The 14,624-nt window shown below is 40.9% G+C and overlaps 1 protein-coding gene across 1 annotated transcript; it reads left to right on the top strand.

Moving 5' to 3' along the window:
• Window positions 1-2,093: 2,093 nt before the first annotated feature.
• cop1 (COP1 E3 ubiquitin ligase) lies at window positions 2,094-12,512 on the top strand. Its single transcript, XM_028976653.1, has 20 exons — window positions 2,094-2,721; window positions 3,031-3,090; window positions 3,868-3,965; window positions 4,225-4,286; window positions 4,365-4,484; window positions 5,143-5,211; window positions 5,305-5,364; window positions 5,572-5,663; window positions 5,759-5,816; window positions 6,255-6,369; window positions 7,408-7,543; window positions 8,258-8,401; window positions 8,493-8,601; window positions 8,924-9,005; window positions 9,145-9,261; window positions 9,374-9,491; window positions 9,573-9,697; window positions 10,062-10,222; window positions 11,806-11,850; window positions 12,191-12,512. Exons 1-20 carry the CDS (start codon window positions 2,432-2,434, stop codon window positions 12,206-12,208), a joined length of 2,079 nt encoding a protein of 692 aa, XP_028832486.1. The 5' UTR covers window positions 2,094-2,431; the 3' UTR covers window positions 12,209-12,512.
• The last annotated feature ends 2,112 nt before the right edge of the window (window positions 12,513-14,624 follow it).

The following is a 14,624-nucleotide window of genomic DNA, read 5'->3' as shown; positions in this document are numbered from 1 at the left end:
TAGGGGATTTTATTAAGGCAGAATAAAATGATGATTCGGATTCCGTTCACATAGAGGCACCAGGAACGGTTCAGAAGTCTCGAAACTCTAACCTGCAAGCGTCAATTTTCTTAATGAAAGAATAAAGAAAAATTGATCAAATATTCATTTGCCTGCACTATTGCTGAATTGAAACATTATGTGTGATGAGAAAGAGGCTCTGCTATCGTATTGTTCTTCGAGTTGTTCTCAATCTGAACCCACTTCTAGCACATCTCTACATATCAACATGAAATTCACTTTGTAATTACACACACACACACATCCCAGATACGTTAGAGTATGGCAGGGCATAAAAGTTGAAATGGGCAACATGCTGCCCTCATTGATAATGAAGGAAGCCGCTCGGAGTCAGCTGGTGTGAACAGATGTGGCGCAATTATTCATTATTCATACGCACACGCGGTACACTGTCTCACAAAGCTCACAAAGTGTCGGTCAGTGATGATTTGCGTAAAACAGACAAGCAATGTCTTATTGCCAAAACCAATGTGTCATTTTTTTGCAGGTCGAGTGTAACGGAATGTCACAAAATGTTAAGTTACTTGCGAACCGTTGTCTATAAATGCCAGTCATGAGGTAAGTGAGGAATTACGTTGAAGTGGCATGCACATATTTACGATTGGGAGACTGTGTTCTGAACTTGGCCAGGAAAGATGCTGCTCCAACCGTTCACTGTACTGTTCCTGGTTAAGTTTCTATTCATTCTGTGTGAACTGCCATGACTTTTAATGACTTTAAATGCTCTGTCACCTTTATTGAACGGTATCATGGAACACTTATGAACATGTTCCCCCAGGCCTGGGCGTATTGAAAACCACTGGAAATTCAATTTGAATCCATATAAAAACGACCTGAAAAGCTGTGAATGGGTTTGCCTATCAATGTATTTAAAAGAAAAAGAAATGAAAAGGGCAACCTGGAAAAGTGTACTTTTCTGGAAAGTCTGCAATCAAGATTTGTTGTAATTAGGAAGGATTCTTTGGTGTAATTTAGATTCTCCAGTACACCTTCATGAATAGAGCAGCGTGAAGCATGCAGAGATGTCTTCATGTGAGGAGAGGAGGCCCTCTGGCTCTTGTGAGAAGAACTACAAAGCACAAATTATGAGATTTTTTTTATATTTAGTGCTGCAGGACATTATGTGGCACCCGTGCCACCTCTTGACCTTCAGGTCACTCTGTTCATGTAATAAGATGTTTGTTCAGTTGCTCTTGCTCAGTGGCTCAGTGCCTGTCACAGGATTGTTTAACTGTTCACCATTTATTGTCACCGCTTGTAGAATTATGTGTGTGTTTTGTGCACATTTTATTTACATTACATATATTTTTTTCTAGTTTTTAATATTTGCTTTTATAGTTTTATGATCACCATTGTCAGACTTACTACCTCTGTTCCTGCCAAAGCAGCATCAGGCAGGTGTGTGTGTATGCGTGTGTTTATGCATTAATTTTCTAATTTACAGCATGCAATACATCCATTACAATTCTATTAAAATTGTATGGATTTTCAGACTTCATCTTTAGCAAAGCCAGTAACCTTTTAAAGACAAGAATTTATATAACTATGTCAAATATGTTTTTTAATTTAGCTCATAAAATCATAAAACAATATTTTGAGATTTATGGTTTATAGCTCTTGTGGATCACTCTAGATCTATTAATAAAGGCATAATTTAATTTAATATGTCAACAAAGAAAACACATTTTAAAAGATTGATACTTTGTAATAGGCTAATAAAAAAAGACAATAAACAAAAAACAATTGATTCAGATGTGATGGCTTTTATTGCAAGGGTGTTTTCAGGTCTAGAATCAGTTTAGACCATACATGTGAGAAATGGTTTTGTTTCATGTATATAAAAAGAAAAAAACTTTAAATACATTTTCACCAAAAAAAAAAACGTCCCAAATTGTCGGGAATGGCTGTACGTGAATATTTCGGGCAGGAATCCTCCATGTGCGTGACCTTTGAAGGCGGCGGGGACTGGCGGCGGGGACTGGCGGCGGGTCGGTCCTCTTCCTGCTCGGTAGGGGGCAGCGTTTCAGATCGCTTCGCGTCTCCGGTCGCCAACCTGTAGAGGAAGTTGTTAGTGAGAAACTGGGGATATTTATTGTAGCGCTGCTAATTCCGACACCCTGGCAATTCAACGCCACGTTAAATCCGTGGAAGTCCGTCCACTGAATCCGCGCTGTTTCGCCCGGGTCGCGGGGGAAAGAGGCTCCCGCTCTCCCGCCCACCGCCGCACCGGCCGCCGGAGAGGCTGAGCTCGCCCGCACAGCGTTAGCCCCGTTAGCTCCGCTCCGCCGCCCGGATGCTGTGAGCCGTGAGCGGTCGCGCTGAGCTAAGCGAGCTGCGGCCTTCCCGGGGAGTCGAGCGGCGGCTCTGAACCATGTCGAGCGGCCGACCAGGCTCCGGGCCTGGCACCAGCGGCGGCGGCGGCGGCGCGAATGGCGGGGCCAACAACGCCAGCGCGGGCAGCTCTGGAAACGGAGGCTCCTCTCGGACCGGAGGGGAAGGGCTGTCCGCACTGGGCTCACCGCGGGGCAGCAGCCTGGCGTCGCTCGGCGGCAGGGCAGGTTCATCCGCGGGGGGCAGCTCCAGCAGGAAGCGGCACCTCCAGACGCCCCTCTGCAATGGGCTGCTCAATTCCTACGAGGATAAGAGCAACGACTTCGTGTGGTGAGTTGGACCTCTGCAGACCTCACGACGCTTCGCCGAACGTGTGCTTGTAGGCACCTGACAGATCCGTGATCATGATCCGAGCTGGCCTGTCCGCTTCGCCTTGACGGCAGCAGTGAATCGAGATTTTCAACTTTCTGCGTGTTTTTAACGACATTGTCACCATGGCTGGACCTACAAACGAACCCTGGCCCTTTAAATGTTTTCCGAACTGTTTTGGAGGCAGCGACTAGGTTTTTATTTAAAAAATCTTTGTCTTTCGGTGTGAAATGTAATGGGTGAATTGGTTGTGTGTTTTTTGTCTTCCAGCCCCATTTGTTTTGAAATGATTGAGGAAGCACATATGACTAAGTGTGGTCACAGTTTCTGGTAAGCGAGCTGACATTTCCTGAAGCGTCTTCTCCTTTGACACACATGCACGTTCTTCTGGATATGAAGAATGCGCGCAGCACAAACACACACACACACACACACACACACTTGTAAACAGTACAGGCAAAAAGTTTGGAGACACCAACTCATTCAATGTGTTTTCTTTATTTTCATGACTATTTACATGGGTAGATTCTCATTGAAGGCATCAAAACTATGAATGAACACATGTGCAGTTATGTACTTAACAAAAAACAGGTGAAATAACTGAAAACGTGTTTTATACTCTAGTTTCTTCTATATACCCACCCTTTGGTGCTTTGCACACTCTTGGCGTTCTCTCGATGAGCTTCAAGAGGTCGTCACCTGAAATGGTTTTCCAACAGTCTTGAAGGAGTTCCCAGAGGTGTTTGCCTTCACTTTGCCTTCACTCTGCAGTCCAGCTCACCCCAAACCATCTCGATTGGGTTCAGGTCCGGTGACTGTGGAGGCCAGGTCTCCACTTTTTGTTAAGTACATAACTCCACATGTGTTCATTCATAGTTTTGATGCCTTCAGTGAGTATCTACCAAAGTAAATGGTCATGAGAATAAAGAAAACACATTGAATGAGAAGATGTGTGCAAACTTTTGGCCTGTACTGTATGTATGGTCGACTAGATGACATCAAGCGTGCAACGAGAGCTTTCTTCTGCATACGTTTTGCATGTTATTGCTACAGATTTATTTATTTTCTTTGTATTTTCCTCTTCATTTGTCTCTGTTGTGTGTTTAGTTACAAATGCATCCGGCAGAGTTTGGAGGACAGCAACAGGTGTCCTAAATGTAACTACATTATTGATAACGTGGACCAGCTTTATCCAAACTTTTTGGGTACGTACCCATCTTATGCCACTGAATTTTTAAATATGATTAACCTGTGTTATCTTGAATATAATTTCACAGCAGTTTCATTTTGCTAATCACAACTCTACTTAGATCATATAAATCTGAGCGTTGTGTGCAAGCATTCAAAAACCTTTAAGCTGTATTTTAGGATTTCATTAGTAATATTTCAAATTTCTGCTGGATTTTTGTGATTAATCTAGAGTAATCTTTTTTTTTTTTTTTTTTCCCCCTGTGATCCTTTCAGTGAATGAACTCATCCTCAAACAAAAACAGCAATGTGAAGAAAAGCGCCTTAAACGCCATCCTGTAAGTTACTTCAGTGCATGTCTTCCTCACGCATGCGTTGGTGTCTGGGTTAATTGATCTCTGCATCTCCTGCTATAGAACGGCCATCGATGGCAGTTTTCTCAAGAGCTTCTTGGCCAGGACCAGGAGTGTTTGGACTTGGCGAATGTTAACTACATGCTGGAGCTGTTCATACAGAAGAAGAAGCAGCTGGAAGCGGTAAATATTTCATCATCCACACTGATTGACCTATTTAACAGTTCTTTTATTTTTATTTTTATAATTGGTTGAACTTCTTACATGTAAATTAGAGAGAACTGTTGTACCAGGTTTTAGTTGGAGCAGATGAACACCCTTCTGGTTAAAGAATTGCCCTCCACTCCATTCTCATTTGTTTTACCATCAGGGTGACGTGGCTCTGGGTGAAAAATCAATTCCCTTCAGATCTACTGACATTTGTATTTTTAGTCCATGCTATCTGACATAGTACTATAAGGAATGGATTTTTTTTTCTTTCCGTTTGTCTAGGTACTTTGATGAACTAAGATGTGCTTTTACTCTGCAAAATAACACATTTTATTTACTGTTAAATGAAAATATCAATTTCCATTCTAATTAATTTATTTGTAATTTTTTTTATGGGATGTACTTTCATATAGTAAATTGCTTTATGACAATAAAAGAAATGTTGAGAAGAAGGAAGAGACCCTCTTGTGTCATCAAATCTCATTTAATTTACACAACCAGTTAAATGCATTCATGCTGACTGAGAATGAAAATACTTCACATCACAATGATGTGAAAGGGCATCGAGGATAGCTCACATGGTGTTTTATTTTTCTAAAATAAATTATGACACTATTTGTTTTTCCCAAAGGAGTCCCAAGCAGCCCAGCGCCAGATACTTATGGAGTTCCTTCAGGAAGCCAGGCGAAATAAACGAGAGGTGATATACTAAATCAAATAGCCACAAAATAATATGTGGTGGTTGTATGGAAGGGAGCATTATTCCTTATGTCTACTTTGTATCTTCCCATAGCAACTAGAGCAACTGCAGAAAGAGGTGAATTTTTTGGAGGAGGACATCAAACGTGTTGAGGTAACACCGTTCCAGATTTCTCTTTCTGTCAAATTGAAGTTAGACACTCCTGTTTTTTTTCCCCCCTGTCCTCACCCTGGTGTATTCTTTCTTTGTGTGTAATAAAATAAGTGAGGCATGTATAATAGCATTGCCTATTCAGTTTGACTTTCCCTGAACTCTCCTGGAGAATTGATAGCATCTGGTGCTACTACATTTTAATGTCAGGAAATGAGTCGAAGGTATTCGCCGCCAAGTGAAATGGACCCTAATTTGGACAGCACCGTTCCACAGTTCGAAGCACCTTCTCATTCACCCAGGTGATGTAGCTGTTCATGACACATTACAGCACTTCAGTTGAAAGGCCCTTAGTTTAAAGACTCTGATTCTTACAGCATATATTTTGTCTTTTCAGTAGTATTATAGACCCTTCAGAGAACAGCCAGCCCCCTGGATTTGGTGGAAGTTCTCAGGTATTTTTTTTGGAATCAGTTTTGGTGCATTTCATTTCCGCAGTATTAAAGCAGAAATATACTTCCTGTTAACCATGTATGTATGTATGTACATACTTACAGCCACAGTCCTTATCCTGCGTTCTTTGCATCGAATATTGTGCACATACTTAAAAATCAACAGAACGGATATGGGTGCAAGACCTGCGTAATTTCATATGGGCAGTGTTGTGAGATCATTACTCAGATGACTTTTAAGATACAGACATTCATTTAATTCTTTGGTTTGCGGCCTCAACACTGAATCCTGTTGGTAAGGAGCACACACTACAGATTACCACACACAATACGGACGCAAGAAGATCAGCACAAACATTAGTAACGCAACTGCGTATGGATACGCATACATAGCTCTGGCTTTACAATGGCAGTAGTATAATGAACATGTCTTATGCTCAGGGGAAAAGACAGACGTGGTACAACAGCACCCTGGCCTCTCGACGGAAGAGACTCACGGCACATTTTGAAGACCTGGAACAGTGCTACTTTTCCAGCAGAATGTCTCATATAACAGGTGGGAACAATCACTGCATGCTGTCATATGTAATGAACTGACAGTTTTACTTCCTAGACAGACCACAACAAGAAAATCTGACTTTTGTTTAAAGTCCATGTATAGGTTATGTTTGAAGATATTTTGTGACATCTTTACAGAGTGTGGTAATAATCTTTGGGGCCAAGTAATAGTTAGATTATTATAAATGTGTTTATTTATTTTTTTTAAGAACAGATTTCCAAGAAATTTTCCACCACTATGATGACATGCATCCAAGTTAAAATAATATACTATCATCATTACTGTTTTTGTTCAGTTCCTCTGTTCAAAACACCTGAATTATGATAAAAAAAAAAAAAAAAAATCCATTTAAAATTGCCTCAGACATTCTGCAGCAATAAGGCACTATCATTATTAAACTTTCATACCCTTTAAAGGTTATTCTGAGAGGAACATAATACAGTAATATTTTGATTTGAATTATTATATGAGTAAAGGTTTGGGAAGTGCTGCTTAAGGGTGTTTTTAATAGCCACAGGCCTTAGTGCACTTATATTAAACTCAACTTCATTTTCCCCCTGGGTGTGGTTTGGTTCGTCTGGTGTGAACACCTTTATCACGCTCAGGTGTATGTTTAAAAAAACAAAACAAAAAAGCAATGTGATTTTTTATTTAGACTTGTGATTCAGATGTGGCAAGTACTTTAATTAAGTTTATCAACAGACCCATTCTCCATACCTTTATGTATTGTTTGTAGTATTCTTATGATCAATCGTGATGCTTCGTTTGAATTAATGAATTAATATAATAATTGAATTATATTTTTGAGTTTGCACTATTGCATCAAAAAAAAGTGAGGCATGTTTTTACCAACCCATGAATATGCATCCAGTCTCATACAAGTCTTGAATTCATCTATATAAAAATAGTAAATATTCCCCGTGTGGAATATGATTTTGGCTTTCATTTTGCAGTCATGTATGCAAGATTTATTCCCCTTCCAGGGCTATTATAGGTCTTACATTAATTACATTACATCTCTTTTGTGCTGTACAGATGACAGCCGAACGGTGAACCAGCTGGATGAGTTTATGGAGTGCCTTTCCAAATTCACACGCTACAACTCTGTCAGGCCATTGGCAACGCTGTCGTATGCAAGTGACCTATACAATGGCTCCAGCATCGTCTCCAGGTGATTCCTGAAACAGAAAAAGAGATATATTATATTATTTGATGCTCTAGTGTTTGCTACTTTTAACATGAATTCCAGGGTACACTCAAAGCTGAAAGCCATTTCGGTGAAATCTGGTCTTCCTATGCTAGCCTGTAGATGGTGGTCTTGTATTGTAGTAAAAATTGACATCTGCCAGGATGCGCTTGCCACCACCCACTCCGCCATCTGCACTTTCTGAAATGCTTAGATATCATGAACAGCTGAGCTGCCGTGTTTTTTTTTTTTTTTTTTTCCCCTTCTTCTTCTTCCTCCCTCCTCTAAAGCAGCGTGGTTCAGCTCCGGTTAGCCGTCCACATCTTGGGATTTTGACAAGATGCCATATAAGAGGCAGCTGCTCTGAACAGCGGCTCTGTCCGCCACTAACTGCTGAGCCTCTGCTCTTGCACACATGAGTCTAATTTCACCACCGCTGTGAAGCAGATAAGGGCAGGGGAAAGAATTATTTTTTTTTTTTTTTCCTCTGGGCTTTTATGCAAGGCAGCCTAATGCCTTCTGTCGTCAGCTGCAGTCAGAGCTCTGTGGATTATATCTGCGGCCTCACGCGGTGTTTGTGATTGAGCAAGAGGCGGGCGTTGTTGCTTTTTCAAGTCATGCAAAGCGGGTTGTGAAGTGACTTTTTTTTTTTTTTTTTTTTTCTTCCCCCTTTCTTTGCTCCCTTGCCCTCCCACACAGCATCGAGTTCGACCGAGACTGTGATTACTTCGCCATTGCGGGCGTCACCAAGAAAATCAAGGTGTTTGAGTATGGCACTGTGATACAGGATGCTGTTGACATCCATTACCCAGTCAACGAGATGACGTGCAACTCAAAAATTAGGTACGTCTCCCCGAGTAACGTGTGCTCGCTATGTGAGTCCATGTGTGGTTTTTGTGTGCTGAAGTAACCTACGGCGCTGTATCCTCTGCAGCTGTATCAGCTGGAGCAGTTACCACAAGAATCTGCTGGCCAGCAGCGACTACGAGGGAACGGTCATTCTCTGGGACGGCTTCACCGGGCAGAGGTCAAAGGTGTACCAGGTGTGGCGCACCGTCCGGCCCCTGGCAGCGGTTCCTTGTCTCTGCACTCTTTTAAATTCCATTTTACTTCTCAGTATATTTACATTTTTCCTTAAATTATTAATATTTTTAAACACTAAGGCACTCATTATAATTCAGCTTCATCACATTTTGACCTAACTGTCTCAGGAGTGTGCTTACACTTGCAGTCAGGACAACAGTTGCTTCAGGCTCGATGTCATCAGTAGATGGTCAGGGGTCTCTTGGCTCGGCTGAGTGGGGGAACAAAAAAGGTTTTAAATGAGTCAATTTCTCAGTCCTCATTCTTTTCTCGTCCCAAAAGGAGCACGAGAAGAGATGCTGGAGCGTGGATTTCAATCTCATGGACCCGAAGCTCTTAGCCTCTGGCTCTGACGATGCGAAAGGTAGGAGGAGGCATTATTAATGACCTGGCCGATGACAGGCGAGAAAGGAACTTTGCTTATTAAATAGGCATTAAAATTGAATTTGTTTTCTCGTGAAGAACCACAGATGAAGAAGTGTAATTGTACTGGTCTTTTTCAGTGAAGCTGTGGTCGACCAACCTTGACAACTCTGTAGCAAGCATTGAGGCCAAGGCGAACGTCTGCTGCGTTAAATTCAGTCCAACGTCAAGATATCATCTTGCATTTGGCTGTGCTGGTACGTAATGACCACGATTACCCACAAGCCCCTTTTCCAAGTTAGTACATCATGTGTTCAAGATGTCCTTTTCAGAAATCACAACATTTTTTCTCATCTTATGCCTCTGCAGACCACTGCGTCCACTACTATGACCTACGGAACACTAAACAGCCCATTATGGTTTTTAAGGGACACCGGAAAGCCGTGTCTTATGCTAAATTTGTCAACGGGGAGGAGATTGTTTCTGCGTACGTGATTTGAAGAAGTTTACTTACAGTTCCTGCAAAACATTATCCACAGAGTTTGAAATGTACCCTCTGCCTCCACAGCTCTACAGACAGCCAGCTGAAGCTTTGGAACGTCAACAAGCCCTACTGCCTGCGCTCGTTTAAAGGCCACATCAACGAGAAGAACTTCGTGGGGCTGGCCTCCAACGGAGACTACGTAGCATGCGGTAATTCTGTTTAGCCTAGTTGCCCCTGAAGATCGCTTCGCTTAAATCCAGCTGGCTGGATCACTCCTGCCACAGGCTGTTGGGTCATGTGACTACAGCTGCTGTGCGTCTACAGTTTAAATATCACATCAGGGTGAAGCCAGATAAGCCCTATGGTTTCATGGCACAGTCGTTCGTCGTAGCAGGAATGACGGGCTTCAGGGGAAGACGTGTGTTATTGGGTAGACAGCGGGGTCTTAGGATCATATCCTGAGGCGTTGAAAGGACTGTCGGATGTAACGAGAGTAAACTGGCTCTGACAGATGGCTCTGATAAAACGCTTCGTCACTGACTGTGTCATTCTGTCTCTCTCTCTGTCCCTCAGGAAGTGAAAACAACTCCCTGTATCTCTACTACAAAGGCCTGTCCAAAACACTCCTGACCTTCAAGTTCGACACTGTGAAGAGTGTGCTGGACAAGGACAAGAAGGAAGATGACACCAATGAGTTTGTGAGCGCTGTGTGCTGGAGGGCACTACCTGACGGGGTATGATTGATATCTCTGGCATTAATGATGTATAATTAAGCAATATTGCAAAAGCGGGAGGACTGCTGTCAGATGGTATGCTGCGAACATAGGGGAACCAGAGCCATTATCGCAGTGTGTGTTTACCTTTTAATACTTATTGTATATTGGAATGAAAGCTCCTCTCTAAGCAACATGGTCAAGCACCAACTGTAAACTGTGTAACTCTGTAAACTGCGAATCAAAGAATGTAGTTTTGTGAGATAATGGGAAGGTATGGTAGTTTAAATGTTATAGATGTGCCACCTATTAATATTCAGCTATAAAAAAAGGAACTTAGATGCTGAGAATTGCATTTGGATAAATGTGTGTTTTGGTAGCCTGGGTCTAGTTGCAGCTATAAAAGGTGAGTTGTTGTAGGAGCCTCATTCAGGCATTTTATTTTTATGATTGTGTACATACATTGGTATAACAAGCAATAATGGGATGGTAAGATATGCTCTATTGATTTCAGATTCTTGGATGCCTCACAGTGCTTATTTTGCATTATTTACTTAATTACATTTACTGGTCACATCCTGAAGTAATAAGAAATTACTTACTGCTGACTGAGTGATGTATCTCGGCAACAACACAAACCGCTAGATTGTAAACGGAACCTTCAGCTCTACTTGCTGCAATGGCCATCAAACTGTGGAGCAGAAGTGCGTCTTATCTCTTGATTTTTATTGTTTGTGAGCGGCTGCTGGAGCCGTGGTCTCAGCAGAGCAGTGCCTAAAGGGGATGACTGTGATTTTGGCTGTTTTGTTTTGTCCCCTTTCAATATTTATTTATGGTTTGTGAGTCTATGAAATACGACTCGGCTGTTGCTATGATTTTATCATGATTGACTGAGAGACTAACAATTGAAATGCCTGACATTTCGCTGAAGAATGACCAAAGATAAGCTAAAGTGTGGACGCTATTTTGGCATATTTGTGTTATGCAGCAGGACCGTAGAGAACGACACTTTGGAGATGCCTGGGACGGTATGGATGGGTCTCTGTTATATCATTAAAATCAATCCTCATTAAAAACCGGGGCTCCACGCTTCCCACTGTTTTATGGTAGAAATGCGACACGCAGTGCTTTTGCATATTAGCTTCTTACCCTGTGGCTATTGGATTTCACACAGCGTGATGTGTACACACATAAAATAAAACCGCTTTGAGCCATGCAACTATGCCACAGACGTCAGAACCATGAGATATGAGGTCTCAGTTTTCCACCAAACAACATGTGCAGCATTTGTGCCTGAAATCTGCACAGCCTGCAGACTCATTTACATGGGAATCATTTACAACAGGGATGCTTTGCTGCTGTTCTTGGCTTCCTTCATATGCAAACAGCCTAAAGATTCATCCCCGTCACTCAGTGGTGATTTAGCCTAGTTGATAACTCCACATTTACAAGAGAAGCACCATAGGAATAATTCATCCTCCACGAAAAGTAAACTTGCAGACGGGGAAATTGGGCGAGATGTAAAATCACCTCAAATGTGTGAAATGAATCTGTTTTTCTGATTGATTTTGCCCTTACCATGTGTTTTCCTCCCTTTTATACAGGAGTCTAATGTACTGATTGCAGCCAACAGTCAAGGAACAATTAAGGTTGGACACCTTTCTTTTAATAAGTCAAGTGAAATACACTTAGTACATTTCATATTGATGTGCATATGTGTGTCCATACCAATGTGTCTGTAATTTGAGCAGGATTTAGATGCTTTGCTAACTAAATACATTTTTGGAATAAAAACCTGTTTGTAATAGATATGTCACGAGTGTCTCTATATTGTAGGTGTTCATATTATCAGGTTATAATATAAATGTATAAACAAATATGAAACTTATTTCATAAGTTTTCTGACTCATTTACCAGCTTTGACAGTGTTCCCAGTTTTTGTGGTGATTTAAAATGACTCTCTCTCTCTCTCTTTCTCTCTCTCTCTAGGTACTTGAGCTTGTCTAAATGTCCTTCAGAACTGGACGCAATGCTGAGACCCTTGTTTGATGGCAGGGACTGGACATGCGTGTGGATTTAATGGAAATGAATCATTTCAATGAACTGGTTTTTAGGAGAAAGATCAAGAGTGATGTTCTTCGATTCACATCAACAGCTTTTTGTCCTAGAGCAGATTTAACCAACTCAATATTTAAGTACTTTTGGGTTGGTGCAAAACAAAGTAACACTTTTTCTGCACAGAACAGGACGGACACTGCATTTCTGAAAGCTTGTTTTCAAATACAGATGAATAAAATTGTTAATAAATTAAGTTGTTAATATTAGTCACTCATGAGTAATTGAACATCTGCAAGCCCACAGCGAATCAACGTGGAATGAATGAACAGTCGATTGGTGGGTGGGGGAATCTAACCAGTCGGAACATTGTGAGATTTAAGGCCAAAGCACAAGACCATCATGAAAAGGTTTTTTTTTTTTTTTTTTTTTAAATCATCAGTACATTGATGCTTTGACCTTTTATTTTCTTCCTTTCTTTTATCAGGCATTACCTTTTTTTTGTTTGTTTTGTTAAAAATTAATCAGATCGACCTTTTTTTTTTTTTTTTTTTTTTTTTTTTTTTTTTTTTTTAAATCTGTTGCTCTTGGTGTTACTCAACATTCTCTATTCTGTAAAGCATATGTATGACATTCATAAATATAGCAGGGTCGATTTCAACATAATGCCATTCATTGATGAAAAAAAAAATTTGAACTACCTTGGAGAGTCAAAATGTCAGATGGATAAGCAATTGAAAGGTGGGGAAGAAAAAAGGGTGAAAGTGTGGTGTTCTTTCAAATGATTGAATTTTTTAGCTGGAATTGTGTGGCCTCATGGCAGACCTCTTGCTTTAGGGCTAATGCATTTAATCCAGTTTGAATTCGATGTCCGGAATTTGGAAAAAAAAAAAAAAAAAAAGTGTAATTTACTATGAACTTGTTCTGCAGTGATAAGCGAGGGTTATGAATCAGGGCCTTGTGTTTGTGTGTGTGTATGAATATATACGTTGAATAGGTTCTCTTTCACGTTGGTGGAATTTCTCATGCATAGAGATTCAGATGACTGCAGCGCTGGGTCTTTTTCTTTTTTCTTCCCCTTCATCCCCATTATGAGTTCACTCGACATGCTTTATGAAGATTTTCAACAATAAATAGGAACTGTGGCTGCTCTTTCATCACTGAGTTCCAGTACAAGTATTATTTATTTTTCTAATTTATAGAACATATTGGTTATGTGCGTGCATAAGGTATGCACCACATGCCGTTTCTCGGTGAAAGTTCCCTGGATCTTTTTTTTTTTTCCTCTGTGTACAGCAATTATCACTTATGTTCATTTGTACTTTCCATTCTTTAGTTTTACTACATTGTTGCAAATAAATACATGATTAACTTTTTATTTGGCACCTTCATTCAATTTTAAAAGGCCATCTAGTTATTTGCTTAGAACCTCAGTATCCATTTTCTCCATGGCAACCGGCTTTATGAACATCCAAGGGCTCTTGCAATTGGAGAGGATGTCCGATTATTTTTGTGGTTGGTGTAATAACGTTGATGGTGGCTCGTTCTCTGTGTGATGCCCCATTCTTTCTGCTCCCCTCGCGAGGCTGAACCTTCTGAGGTCCGAGGTCTCTCCGCAGGTTGCCTCCATGCTGATCACCTCGAATGAAGAGTGGTGACTGCCCCCTCCGGTGTCTGTGGGCCTGAAAGCATCATTAGAGTCCATCTAAAAGAGGAGAAGGAGGCTCTCGCTGTAACAGTCCACAGGGCTCCACACGCTGCTTTCATGGATGGGATGAGAGTGAGAGAAGATGTTATGTGCACATATATTACCAGCCACAACATTTAAAAAGTCTGAATATATATTGTCTAAGTGTCATTAGACACATCTCATGATAAAATTAATCATCTTGTTCATAGACATACCATGTGGTGAGATATTGGGCTGTATGTAGTCAGTGTTGGAGGAAGATACTGACTTGGCCTCCAAATGATTCTATATCTTTGGAAAGTGCTGTAAAAACAAAAACCAGTCCATGGACAGCCAACCTTGCCCTACAAACTGTAATCTGTGGCTACCAGATACCAGAGGACACCTTCAGAAGCTTTGGACATGGAGCCCATGTCATGACTGTTATGTCAATTCAGTACCATTGATTGTGAGAAAGGAGTTGGCAATAAGCCGTAGGTTCGCTGAATAAATAACATAAAAAAAAAACATGGATGGCAGATGACAAAATTATTATGGGAGGTGTCTGGTGCTATCAAGGATTTCAGAAGTTTGAGCTTTATGCATTTTATATTATTAAAATTTTAATTACAAGATAGCTAACTGATTTAGATGCATTTTTATTTGAAAATGCATCTAAACCAGTCATGAACTATAACT

Source organism: Denticeps clupeoides, chromosome 4 (assembly GCF_900700375.1).
Source record: "Denticeps clupeoides chromosome 4, fDenClu1.1, whole genome shotgun sequence".
NCBI classification, from domain to species: Eukaryota; Metazoa; Chordata; class Actinopteri; order Clupeiformes; family Denticipitidae; genus Denticeps; species Denticeps clupeoides.
The sequence above is the reverse complement of the archived record's forward strand: the minus strand, read 5'-3'. Positions and strand labels throughout refer to the sequence as shown.

What these genes read in the sequence shown, in the direction of transcription:
- cop1 (XM_028976653.1), top strand. Translation starts at nt 2,432, where the DNA reads ATGTCGAGCGGCCGACCAGGCTCCGGGCCTGGCACCAGCGGCGGCGGC. An exon ending in AGGACATCAAACGTGTTGAG is followed by an intron (nt 5,365 to 5,571) that starts GTAACACCGTTC and finishes TTTTAATGTCAG; the next exon opens with GAAATGAGTCGAAGGTATTC. An exon ending in GCACCTTCTCATTCACCCAG is followed by an intron (nt 5,664 to 5,758) that starts GTGATGTAGCTG and finishes TTGTCTTTTCAG; the next exon opens with TAGTATTATAGACCCTTCAG.